Source organism: Trachemys scripta, chromosome 10 (assembly GCF_013100865.1).
Source record: "Trachemys scripta elegans isolate TJP31775 chromosome 10, CAS_Tse_1.0, whole genome shotgun sequence".
Classification (NCBI taxonomy): Eukaryota; Metazoa; Chordata; order Testudines; family Emydidae; genus Trachemys; species Trachemys scripta.
In genome coordinates, this window is record NC_048307.1 from 9,437,976 (window position 1) to 9,450,709 (window position 12,734).

The following is a 12,734-nucleotide window of genomic DNA, read 5'->3' on the forward strand; positions in this document are numbered from 1 at the left end:
ACTTACTACTGCACAACATACTGAGTAATAAATTAGCACTATATAGTATCAATAAAGCACACATTAAATGGATTCAGAACTGGCTGACTGACAGCTTTCGAAAAGTAGTTGTCAGAAGGGGATCATCATTGTATTTCTAGAGGGGTTTTGCAGCCCCTTCAGGACTTGAGGCTAGCCAGTACTTGCATCAATGATCTGGAAATAAATATAAAATCACGGCTTATAAAATTTGCGGCTAAGACAAAGATTGGCAAAGAGATAAATAGCAATGAGCGGCCAGGCCTACAGAACAATCTGGATTGCTTAGTGAACTGGGCCCATTCAAGTAAAATATATTTTAATATAGCCAAATGCAGAGTTATACATGTAGAAACAAGGAAGGCAGGCAATCCCTACAGAATGGGAGACTGTATTCTGGAAGGCAGTGATTCTGAAAAGGATTTAGGGGTCTGTGGACAAGCAAATGACTGTGAGCTCTCAGTGCGATGCTGTGGCACAAATGGTTAATGGGATCCTTGGATGTATAAATGGGAGAAGTGAGTAGAAGTCAGGAGTGGGTTTTAACTCTGTACACAGCGTTGGTGAGACCGGTACTGGAATACTGTGTAGAGTTCTGGTGTTGCGTTTTAAAAAGGGTGTTGAAAAATTGGAGAGAATGCAGGGAAAAAAGCCACAAAAATGATTTGGAAGCTGGAGAAAATGTTTTCCGGTGAGAGACTGGAAGAGCTCAGTCTGGTCATTTTATCCAAAAGAAGACTGAAAGATGACTTGATTGCAGTGTACATGTTCCTTCTTGGGGAGAAAATACAGGATACTAGAGAGTTCTTTATTCAAATAGAAAAAGGCATAACAAGAACCAATGATTGGAAGCTGAAGCTAGACAAATTCAAATGGGAAATAAGGCACACATTTTTAACAGCGGGGGATGATAAACCATTGGAATAAGCTACCAAGGGAAGTCAGGGATTCCCATCTCTGATGTCTTCAGATTAAGAATGGCTGCATTTCTGGAAGATGTGCTTTAGCCAAACATGAGTTACTGGGCTGTGTACAGGGATAACTGGGTCAAATCTAATAGCCTGTGAGATACAGGAGGTCAGATTAGATGGTTTAATGGCCCCTTTTGGTCTTAAACTCTGTGAATCTATGACAAAGATTATGTCTCAGCACTGACTACCTCTTTCTAAGGCCAGGTCTCCACCACAGACTTACAGCAGTATAACTATGTTGCTCAGGGGTGTGAAAAATCCACACCCCTGAGTGACGTACTTACACTGACCTAACCCCCAGTGTAGACAGCACTATGTCGGCAGGAGGACGTCTCCCATCAACATAGCTTCTGCCTCTTGTGGAGGTGGTTTAACTAAGCTGACGGGAAAAGCTCTCCTTAATATAGAAAGACACGGCAAAATATAACAAGCCGAGGAAGAAAATCTTTGAGAGGGTCAAAAATAAGTTGTGCTCCCCAGGGGGAATTCCAGGGCTACTTGCTTTTCTCTGGACAGTGTAGCACCTTTGATGAACTATTGGGCTGATCTGTTAGCTATACCCACTGGCGTATTTGACTCTCTCTACCTGTTGTGCCTGGCATGTTTTTTTATAGGCTAAAAAGGGAAGAACTGAAGGAAATGTGCTCCTTCCTGACCCTGCACTCTCTCGAAGTCTTGTCCCAACTTTGTCCCCTTATGATCTTGGAGTAGTGCTGCTGGGATTTTGAGTGAGCTGCTAGACCTGATTGTAGTGGTCTGTGATCCCAAAAGGGGATAGCATCCCTTGTAATTAATCTAAGAATGTGTCTGCAGATCTGTTTCTCTCAGGTATTGCGAAGGCACCTGTCATCACAGTATCTAAGCAACAGCCATCAACTAAAGATAGCAGTGAGCCTGCCCAGAGAGGGCTCTGTGCTTTCCATCTCCCCTCATTCCCTTTTTCTCACCTTCCCTTCCTTCCTTCCTCTCGTATAATGCTTCCTTCTTGCCTTACCTTTCTCTCCCCCTTCCTCACTCTTTGTGCCTTTGGGGTAGACTCTGCTAACTGGACAAGGCTTTGTTAGAGGAGTCGGTCTTACATTTAGACTTGAACGTGATCGGGCTCTGTCTCAGTCCGGCTTACCCTGCTAAGGAGATCACACTGCTGAGAAAGGCCTTGGTATCAGACTCTCAGCCAATCCAGCTGCAGCACCCTTGTGGAGTGTAGGTGCCTTGGTGGGTCATGGTTGGACAAGCAAGTGTACAGCCATATCAGTCACCCGCTCACCATCTACCCATCAGCTCATGGGCCACCTTCATCTGCAGGTTTAGCCCATGGAGACTACAGGCCCCAACATGCCATGCTCTGCCTACTTGGATCAAGCTGGAGAAGAGTAGCTGGATACTAAATATGAGGGCACCTGTGAGTAGTACGGTAGAGCTGTACTTTAGCCCCCGCGCCAAAGATAAAAGAACAGCTCCACCAGGGGGTGCTGTTATATCCACTAGCCGCTGATATATTTCAGTAGAGCAGACCTGTGGCTCTTATACACACATAAGCCATCACATCGCACCATCGCTGGAGGACTTCAGAGGATATAATTGAATGGCTCGTGCAGATCTTTGTAACTGGGGTGAAAGTGAAATGATGTTCTCTATTTTCCTGTCCTGTTTCAGAAGTTGGAGGACCAAGTTTCTGTGAAAATGAATAATGCAGGGGAAGCTGCAGGGTTTGCCATGAAGAGGAGAGTAAGTGACTGAAAGAAAGAGATGTGAAAAGAATGGCAAGGTAAGTAAAGGTCTTTAAATAGGCATCAGGAGGCACTTAGCTGGAACATTTGGGACAGGCTGCTATGTTTAAAATTACTGAGGGCTGAGACAATGGGGGAGTAGGGATTCCACTCAGCCATAGGAAACTGTCCATATGACTGTCTTTGGTACTAACAAGAGCTGCCCAGCTGATTTTGGGATGTTGAAATTATACCCCAACAAACCTAAATGACTATTAGATTTGGTGGTGTTTTATTTACAACACCATTGACCTGCTAATGATAAATTGCAGTGCAGTGCTCAGAAGGGAGGACATGTGTTGACCACATGAACATCACATTAATTTGTTGTGATCATTACCATAACAGTGCAGAATAACTAATGGCATCATGAATAGCCATTGTTGGTGTGGCCAGTCTGTGTGTTCCATGACATGCAAAGAGAGGCCTAGATACTTGATACAGATTCCGCTGAGAGGAAAAAACAAACCGCTGGCTGATTCCTTTATAGTTTTCAACAGTAAATGCCAAATAAATAAATAAAATAAAATCTTGCTTTCTACTTTTGCATATGGCAAATGTTTGGAATGTCTGGAGCTGCCTACCTCTGCTGCTAGCTTTTTGTCCTCAAACAGTGCATGTTTTATAATAGCCTAATAGAGGAACTGTCCTGTAAGCACCAAGGAGGAGATTTGGGGGATTTGGGTGCATGAGGCATTTAGGTGCACAAGTCCTAGTGACTCTCCGTAAGGCTTGTGTGCCTAAATTGCTTAGGTGGTTTTGAACATTTTCTCCCCCAAATGACTTGGTAGACCCGGAGTTACTTTGACACAGGTAATATGAGCTGAGATGATTTTAGCTGAAAGCTAGCCCCAGTGTTTGTTCTACTCTTCTCTATTTTAGTTTCTTATAAGATGCCCATGAGCATAGAGGTCTGGAAAGAACATGTTTCATTATCACTCTATGTTGTGCCTTAGGCTCTCGGATGGAAATAAGACCATATCTTATTTTGTATTTTGCAGAAAGCCATGATTTTTGGATGGGCTGAACACCCATCACTCCATTTAAAGTCAATAAGGGCTCTGAGTTCTCAGCACATTGCAAACTGGAGCCTTTCCTGCACTACCAGCACAACAGTGAAATGACCATGCTCGGAGCCACTTTGTATGCAGGGCCAGCTCCAGGGATTTTGCCGCCCCAAGCGGTGCAAAAAAAAAAAAAAAAAAAAAACTCCATCCGGGTCTGCGGTGGCAATTCGGCGGGAGGCCCTTCGCTCTGAGCGGGAGTGAGGGACCGTCCGCCAAATTGCCGCCGAATAGTTGGACGTGCCGCCCCTCTCCGGAGTGGCCGCCCCAAGCACCTACTTGGCAAGCTGGTGCCTGGAGCCGGCCCTGTTTGTATGGATGAAACACATTTTGCTCTGAAGTTTTTGGCCTCTGGAACTAGAGAAGCTGAGTTTGCATAGGGCGTTCTACAAAAAGAACACAAGAGTTGCTGCACTATAAACAATGTAGTTAAAATTCAGATGGGCACTTTAAAAAGCACATATGGTTTTAGCTGCCTAAGTTTGGGGCTTGAAGGAATGGTTTCTGCAGTTGGAAGTGTTATGAAGTTGTATAGGTGCTGTAGGTAGTTTTGCACTGATGAGATTAGCTGGGAAAATACACAGCTATCTGGATGTTCTAAATCAGGGGTCGGCAACGTTTGGCACGCGGCTCGCCAGGGTAAGCACCCTAGCGGGCTGGGCCAGTTTATTTACCTGCTGAAGTGGCAGGTTCGGCCGATCGTGGCCCACCCTGGCCGCGGTTCGCCGTCCCGGGCCAATGGGGGCGGCGAGAAGTGGCGCGGGCGAGGGATGTGCTGGCTGCGGCTTCCCGCCGCCGCCATTGGCCTAGGACGGCGAACCGCGGTCAGTGGGGGCCGCGATCGGCCGAACCTGCCGCATCAGCAGGTAAATAAACTGGCCCGGCCCGCCAGGGTGCTTATCCTGGCGAGCCGCATGCCAAACATTGCCGACCCCTGTTCTAAATGATTCTTACATAAAAGTTATTTTCTCTCTCTCACTCTCATCTGTCAGTGGAGTCTTTTGGGCAGACTCTTAGGGCTGGTCTACACTAGAAAGTTAGGTTTATCTAGCTACGTTACTCAGGGGTGTGAAAAATTCACACCCATCAGAGATGTAGTTAAGCTGATCTAAGCCCCAGTGTTGACATCATTAGGTCGGAAGAATTCTTCTGTTGATTTAGCTACTGCCTCTCAGGGAGATGGATTTACTACAGCGACAGAAGAGGGTCTACACTATAGCGCTAGAGTGGAACAGTTGCAGCAGCTAGTGTAGACATACACAGAGCTGCATCAATTTTTCTTCTGTCCTTTTCCAGAATCCCTTTGTCATGCTCCAGCAATCTATTGCTAGTGAGGACTGATTGGGCTTTCCTAGGTAGAGTTGGGCAGGAAACAATTTTCCCATCCTGCAAGGTTTTTTGACGTTTAAAGATTTTTTTTTTCTGTCCCAAAACGGAATGAAAAGTCAAAATCTCAAATTTTTGTGAACCGATAAAAAAAAAATTGCATTTGGGTCAGTCAATATGTTTTGTTTTGATTTTGATCATTTAAAAAAATGTTTAACCTTTTTTGTATAAATTAAAATTTCAGAATAAGAAGTCATTTCAAGTAGATACATTGAACCTTTTTTTTAATGCCCAAATGGGATGTTTTGACAGTCTTGAAACTTTCTTCAAATAATGTTCAAACTGGGAGATTTACGTAACCAGCCCTTTCCTGCAAATAGTTTCAATGAATCAACACTTCCCAATGAAAAAAAAGGTTGTTGGAAAATTACTCACCATCTCTGATCCTAAGGGCTTGTGAAAGTTGGTCCTCAATCAGCCAGTTGGGGTCACTTTTGAATGACCTGAGATTTACTCTCCTCATGGCTTGAGCCCGTTGCTACAGCAATGCTCCTGAGAAATGTTATTTTCTAGAGAATGCCAAACTCGGTTTTTAAATCAGAACTGACGGTCAGGTTCTAAATCGAGGGAAGAAGAACGGTCTTGTGGATTATTATTATTTAACATTTCTATGGCACTACATGATAATTCATGAGTTCTGGGTTCTAATTCCATCTCTGCCACAGACTTCCTGTGTGGCCTTGGGCAAGAATCCCTGTGCTTCAGTTTTCCCATTTGTGAGATGGAGGAAAATAGTATTTCCCTATCTCAAAGGGATGTAGGAAGAATAAATTCATTAACATTTGATGCGCTTAGATGCTATGATGAACCTCATAGATAAGTCAACACAAACCACAAAATACAGCAAACAGAGCCCCCAAGATTATATATTTTTCAAGCTAAATACTGCATTCTTTTAACTGACAAGACACTGCAAATTAAACTCCCGCGGCCGGCCTGGGCTAGCTGACTCGGCTCGGGCGGTGTGGCTGTAGAATTGCGGTGTAGGTGTTCAGGCGCGGGCTGTAGGGTCCCAGAGCCCAGGCTACAGCCTGAGCCTGAGTGTCTGCACCACAGTTTTACAGCCCCGCAGCCCAAGCCCCAGAAGCCTGAATCAGCTGATACAGGCCAGCCCCGGGTGTTTAATTGCAGTGTTGACATACCCTGAATGTCTCTCTGCCCTATTTCCTCATCTGTAAAATGGGGATGATAAAACTTCCTTTCTCCAACCCTCTCTCTGCCGTGTGTATGTAGACTGTAAACTCAGGGGCAGGCACTGTCCTTTACTCTGTATCTGTACAGCGCCTAGCACGATGGGACCTGATTTTGGCTGTGGTGTTAGGGGCTGCTGTAATCACACATTTAGTCCACAAATCCATCTGTGTTCACACCAGGCCTGGAGCTGAGCGTCAGTTTGTGTGTGTGTAGTGGGGGATTCACCCCCTTTCTAATACTCTGCTGCACACATTCCTGTGGAGAACTTTCCCTCACTGCAATGGACCAATCCCATTGCTCAGTGCTTTGGGGCTGACTCCCTCTTTTTATTTAACCATCTATCTGTTTTTGCCATTATTAATTGCCTGCCTGAGGGAGAGACCTTTCAGGGAGCCCGTTGCTCTTGGATGCTGCTGCTACTCCAGCAGGGAAAGTCACCTCTCTGCCTTGGAGCAGGAGGGGAAAGGTTTTTTTCCTCTCTGTTTCTTGCTTTGTTTCTTTCTGAGCTGAATCACTGCAAAGGTAAATGCTATTACAGATTCAGGGGAGACTGTCTGACTCAGGATTGGAAATGAGATATTACCCAGGAAAGGAAAGCGTGGTCCAGTGCTTGTAGCTGCAGACTGGGAGTCACTAGTTCTGCGTTAGAGCCACTGACCTTGCACAAGTCATGTAATCTTTCTGTGCCTCAGTTGCCTCATCCACTTCACCCCAGGCAGGGATGGGGAGGGGCCTGTGAGTTAATAGGGAAAGGTGTCTGCCTCCCTGCCCCCTTTTGCCCTGGGTGCACAAATGGCTCTTGTAAGGGGCAGGCTAGTGATGTGAGCAGTACGGGGAAGGTGATAAGGGAGGACAGGGCATGAGAAGGGACATCAGTAAGGCTGTATGGGAGCAGGGAAAGGGGATCCCAGTGAGGCTAGAGCTGGGTGTGATATGTGCCCCTGTGCAGACTGAATGGGAGAAGGCAGAGAGATTATACCTTGGAGAAGTTCCCACCGCTTACAAAAAACAATAAGACCAGAAGGTGACCTCTTCCATTAGCAGCAAGGGCACTTTCCCATCCTGGGCTGGAAGGTAGTTTGGAATCTGTCCAGTGCCGACAGAGGATCTTTCTGATAACGTTAGCGCTCTTCTTGGATATTATGAAAGACCTGACAGAAATACCATCGTCTACAGGAGGCGAAGTGGCCCTGTCGATCGGGCACATGTCTCAGTCTCAACCCTACTCTGATGATTATTTACTGTATGAATGTAGGTAAGTCCCCTGGCCTCTCTTTGCCTCTATTACAACAGTGGTTCTCAACTAGGGGTACACATACTTCTGGGGGGATGTGGAGGTCTTCCAGGAGGTGCATCAACTCATCTAGACATTTTCCTAGTTTTATAACAGGCTCCATAAAAAGCACTAGCGAAGTCAGTACAGACCAAAATTTCATACAGACAATGACTTGTTTATACTGCTCTATGTACTGTACACTGAAATGTAAGTACAATATTTATATTCCAATCGATTTATTTTATAATTATATGGTAAAAATGAGAAAGTGAGCAACTTTTCAGTAATAATGAGCTGTGACACTTCTGTATTTTTATGTCTGGTTTTGTAAGCCAAGTAGTTTTTAAGTGAGGTAAAACTTGGGGGCATGCAAGACTAACCAGACTCCTGAAAGGGGTAAAGTAGTCTGGAAAGGTTGAGAGCCACTATAGTACAGTATTAATAAAAGAGGGATAATGAGGCCTCGCCATCTTTGTGAAGTGCTCTGAGATCTGTGGAGGAGATATGCTAACTGTGGTTAATGATGATGATTGATGTCTGCCTCAGAGGGAGGGTTACGAGATCCTTGAATGGAAAGCGCTCCAAGAGTGCAAAGTAGTAGTGATAATGTAACAGCAGTGCGAATTGGCTCTGTAGAACCTTTCACCTGTAGGCTGCCATTTCATGTCCAGTCCAGGATACTAGTAACAACCTCGCTTAGTCACTATCTGATGTCTGCTCAGTGTCTGCAGCAAAATGAGCTTCATGGGCTCAGGCCCCAAGTATCTACATTAAACCCATAGGGCCATCACAACTGGCCCTGCTTGACAATGTTGTTGACAGCCTCAGGAGAGGCCTGGGACTGAATGGGGGATGTAGACTTAGGTGGTACCTTCCTGTTAGGTTTGATGCACAGTAGTAGGGTGGAGGAAGCTTGCCCTGATGCTGTCTGTGCTGTACCTGTTTTGGGATAAAGAGAAGCCTGCGGTTTCCAGGGTTGTCAGCCCAGCACCTTTCTCCAGCAGTAATGTCACACGCTGTTATCTCAGAGTGTAGGTCAAGTAGGAGGAGTGTGGACTGTGGAGACAAATAAAACTCCAAATTCTGCCTTGTGTCCAGTGGAACAAATGCTCCTTCCATGCTTGCCCTTGATACATTCGCTCTTGGCATCATTGAGCTATTTAGCTACAAAGTGTTGTTGGGACTTTTATTGAAATCTCTTAAATCTAGGGAAGCATGTGTCTGGTGGTAACTCACATATTCACAGTTGCAATTGTGTGTCCATTCACGCATCTGGATTGTCACACTATGCTTGGTAGGAATGATCATGTTATAAATCAACTGTTGATTTAAAGTTGATAATTTATATAACAATATGTATCCAGATTTTTAAACAATAGTCTATGTGAATGGGTGAGAGGTTCTTGGAGGGGAAAAATTCACATCGCAGGCCTACCAGAGACTGATCCTGATTTGTCCACCTACTGTTGGGTGATTCATAAAGTTAGGATCAGCACCTTAGGATATTTCTAGCGGTGCTTAGCCTTGATGTAGCTGTAGTTGTGCTTAGCCTTGATGTAGATGCATAAGATGCTTTTCTCTTGCCAGATGTCTCTTGCCAGATCTCACTCGAGTCCTAATGTGAGAATGATTTTAAAAATAAATCTTGTATTTAAAAGTAGAGCTGCAAAATCTAAACTGAGACGTAGACAAGCGGAGAAAATCTGTGCCAAATTCCTCCCCTAACTGGCCATGGCAAGCATTCAGCAAAGAAATTTTCCTGTGAGGTACCACCCAGTCTGCCACACATCACCCCAACCTGGTTTGGTAATGCAGGCAGCCCTCGTTTGGGAGAACTGGAGAATAGCTGATATAACAAGGATTTCATTTGTCCTTTGGTTGCATCGGGAAGTGGTGTCAGTGATGCTACAGAATAATGCACGTTGGAATGTCCTTAGTGAACCAGGAAGTACCAGAAGATTTGGTGGGGTGGAGGGGAGAGAAGTTTTTAGAAAGGTTAATCACAACTTGTTTTTTCTAGTGCCTGTTAGCAGGGGCATTCAGCAGAGAGCTGCAGGCTTAACTTAATTTTCACCTGAGCTTTGCATTTCACCTTTAAAAGTTGAATTGATTCATAACTTGTAAGTGAATGGAACTCCTGAGACCTTGGCTACTAACCAAGAAGGTCTCTGTGATGCTTCTCGGGGCATGCAGGGCTGTGAGTCACAGTATTGCCACCCGCCTCCAGCACAAGGGAGTCTTGCCTTTGCCAGCTGGGTGTTAGCTCCCTAACACAACCAGCTTGTCAGCCACTCAAGCAGTGTCCTCTGGCCTATACCAGGCCTGCCTTTGCCCTGAGGGTTGACAAGAGATTCACCCTAGCCATTGACTCCCTTCAAAGTGTCTCCCTGCAGTATTCAGCCCCGATCTCTGGATACCCACCAAAACCCCAGATCCTCTCTTCCCAGCAGAACAGTGTTCCTCAGTTTACCAGTTTTACCTTAGCCTACCGCTCCTGTATCACACACAGCACTTGAGTTCAATTATAGTAAAAGAAAAGGAGTATATTTAGGAAAGACTAGAGTTTCAAATAGAACAAGTGTGAGTGATGGAAACAAATGGTTGCATATAAAACGCAAACTAGGGCCTACGCTTATTAATAGTGACCTTTCCTGTCTAATAAAGAAGATTCTTACCGCAAAGTTCAGTCTTCTGCAGCATTTGCCAACCACAAGGAGCTACTCTCCGCTCCTCAATGAATGCATCCAGAGTGTCTTTCTCCACCTTGCGATATACTGCATCAGTCTTTTGTCTTTATTCACAGACAGGGCGATCCCTTCACTATCTTGCTGTTCCTTTCCCCTTCCAAGTGGTTTTGATGGTTAGTCTGTCTTTTGTGGTTTTCCATTGACTCTTCTTGGTTGGTGCACCAGTGGACAATTGAGCAATATATTATGTGATCGGCTAGCCAGGGATTATACATCACAGTTCCCTGGTGACTCACTTTCACTCCAAGATCATAAGGCCAAAATGTTCACATTACTCCTTAAATATCACCCAGATACACATCTCACAATGATTACGAGTATCGATAAATTAAAAGCTTTCACACGTGCTACCCTCCATAGATAAATACCATGAAAGCGGTGTATTATGTGTAGTGAGTTTGTCAGGTCTAAAACAGGAGTTGGTTGTAAAGAACAGTAAACCCTTTGCCAATTGGCACCAGTGAGCCTCCGTGTCACAATCTCCTCTTGTGTTCTTAGTGTAACGAAACTGCTGGGCTCTGCTTTTCTCTCACCCCGAGAACATCTGCAGGGAAGCATGCGCTTGGGTAGCCAGGAGAGACATCCATTGATCCATAAACTGAGGATGCGCCAGATCAAATTCCTAGGGACAAATTCATCTCTGGAGTAATTCCACTGATTTCAGGGATGATGGATAAATTTGGCTCCTGCTGTCCTGTGTCACACATGTAAACTTGCAGCATCATTCCTGCACTCTTCTTGCCATTCCAGAGATGACCGCATGTCCCCTCTGGGCCACAGTCCAGGCATGGGATCTTGGAGTCATTCCTGCTCCAGTTTGTTTGAAGGTTTCTTCTCATGTGCTTGCTATTATCTGTTTCCCCACAGGGCTTTAAAACGCTGATTTGCCTTTTTTGTTTCTGTTCACTCTGCAGCTGTGTCCCATGACGACCTCCCCCGCCATGTTCTATGGATCTTCGTCCGCCATGTCCCCACCTTCCAAAAACAAGCTCAAGCGTCAGAGCCGGATATTCTCTCAGGTCTTGTACCGGACGCTGAGCTACAAGGACCGCAGCTCGGTGTCGGCTTTCCCCCTTGCAAGCAGTGATGACCCAGCTGAACTTTCCACTCAGGTTTCAGCCCCTGGGGTCCTGAAGATATTTGGGGGCAACATCTGCGCGGGCACCAACTACAAGAGCGTCCTTGCCACTGGGAGCTCGAGTGCGCGGGAGCTGGTGAAGGAGGCGCTGGAGCGCTATGGGCTGAGCAAGGTGGACGCCGGCCACTATGTGCTGTGTGATGTCATTGGGATGTTCAGCGGCTCTGGGAAGCAGTGGCAGACGGAAGGGTTGCGAGTCCTCGGTGATAATGAGAAGCCCCTTCTGATTCAGGACCTGTGGAAGCCCAAGGAAGGGTTCTCCCGGCGTTTGGAGCTACGGAAGAGATCTGAGGTGGAGGAGCTGGCTGCGAGGGACGTAGACACGATCACGGCAGGTAAGAGACTAGCGGAGAGCTACGTATAAATGCTGAACTGAGCAAGGCCTGTGGGGTGAGCTCTCGGCTCTTAAAGTGGAGGAGTTGCCCCTGTCTTGTGCCAGACCAGTGATGGTTTTATAGCCTGTAGGGGGCACCGAATCTCATATTTTAGACATTGAGTGCAGATCCTTAGCTGAGGTAAACAGGTGTTCTCCAGTGGCACCTTAAAGACTAACAGATTTATTTGGGCATAAGCTTTTGTGGGTAAAAAACCCTCTTGGTATCGACACCTTCTCATCAATTATTGGGAGTGGACCACATCCACCCTGATTGAATTGGCCCTGTCAACACTGGTTCTCCACTTGTAAGGTAACTCCCTTCTCTTCATGTGTCAGTATTTTTATGCCTGCATTGGTAATTTTCACTCCATGCATCTGAAGAAGTGGGTTTTTTACCCACGAAAGCTTATGCTCAAATAAACCTGTTAGTCTTTAAGGTGCCACCGGACTCCTCGTTGTTTTTGTGGATACAGACTAACACGGCTACCCCCTGACACTTGAGGCCTACCTCTGTTATCCTCAGTGTGTGTAAATGGCCCGGGTGGCATTAGCATTAATCCACTTTATTACTTCCCACCCCCCTTTTTCTTCACATCAGTGAAGCTATGACAATTTACAGCAGCTGAGGATCTGGCCCTGGGAGCATTGTAGACAGGGCCGGCTCTAGGCACCAGCAAAACAAGCTGGTGCTTGGGGCAGCACATTTTTAGGGGCGGCATTCTGGCACGGGCCATGCTGCCCCTAAAAATGTGCCCTGGCCGCCCTAACTCACCTCCGCTGCTGGCGCTCGCGCGC

General features: G+C 46.0%; 1 protein-coding gene across 1 annotated transcript in view; it reads left to right on the forward strand.

The window, feature by feature from the left end:
• RADIL (Rap associating with DIL domain) overlaps window positions 1-12,734 on the forward strand; it is a 79,641-nt gene that overhangs the window by 2,738 nt on the left and 64,169 nt on the right. The window contains exons 2-3 of the mRNA XM_034783602.1: window positions 2,646-2,757; window positions 11,340-11,898. Of these exons, the coding sequence (XP_034639493.1) occupies window positions 11,349-11,898 (550 nt within the window). The 5' untranslated portion in view covers window positions 2,646-2,757; window positions 11,340-11,348. The remainder of the gene's footprint in view (window positions 1-2,645; window positions 2,758-11,339; window positions 11,899-12,734) is intronic.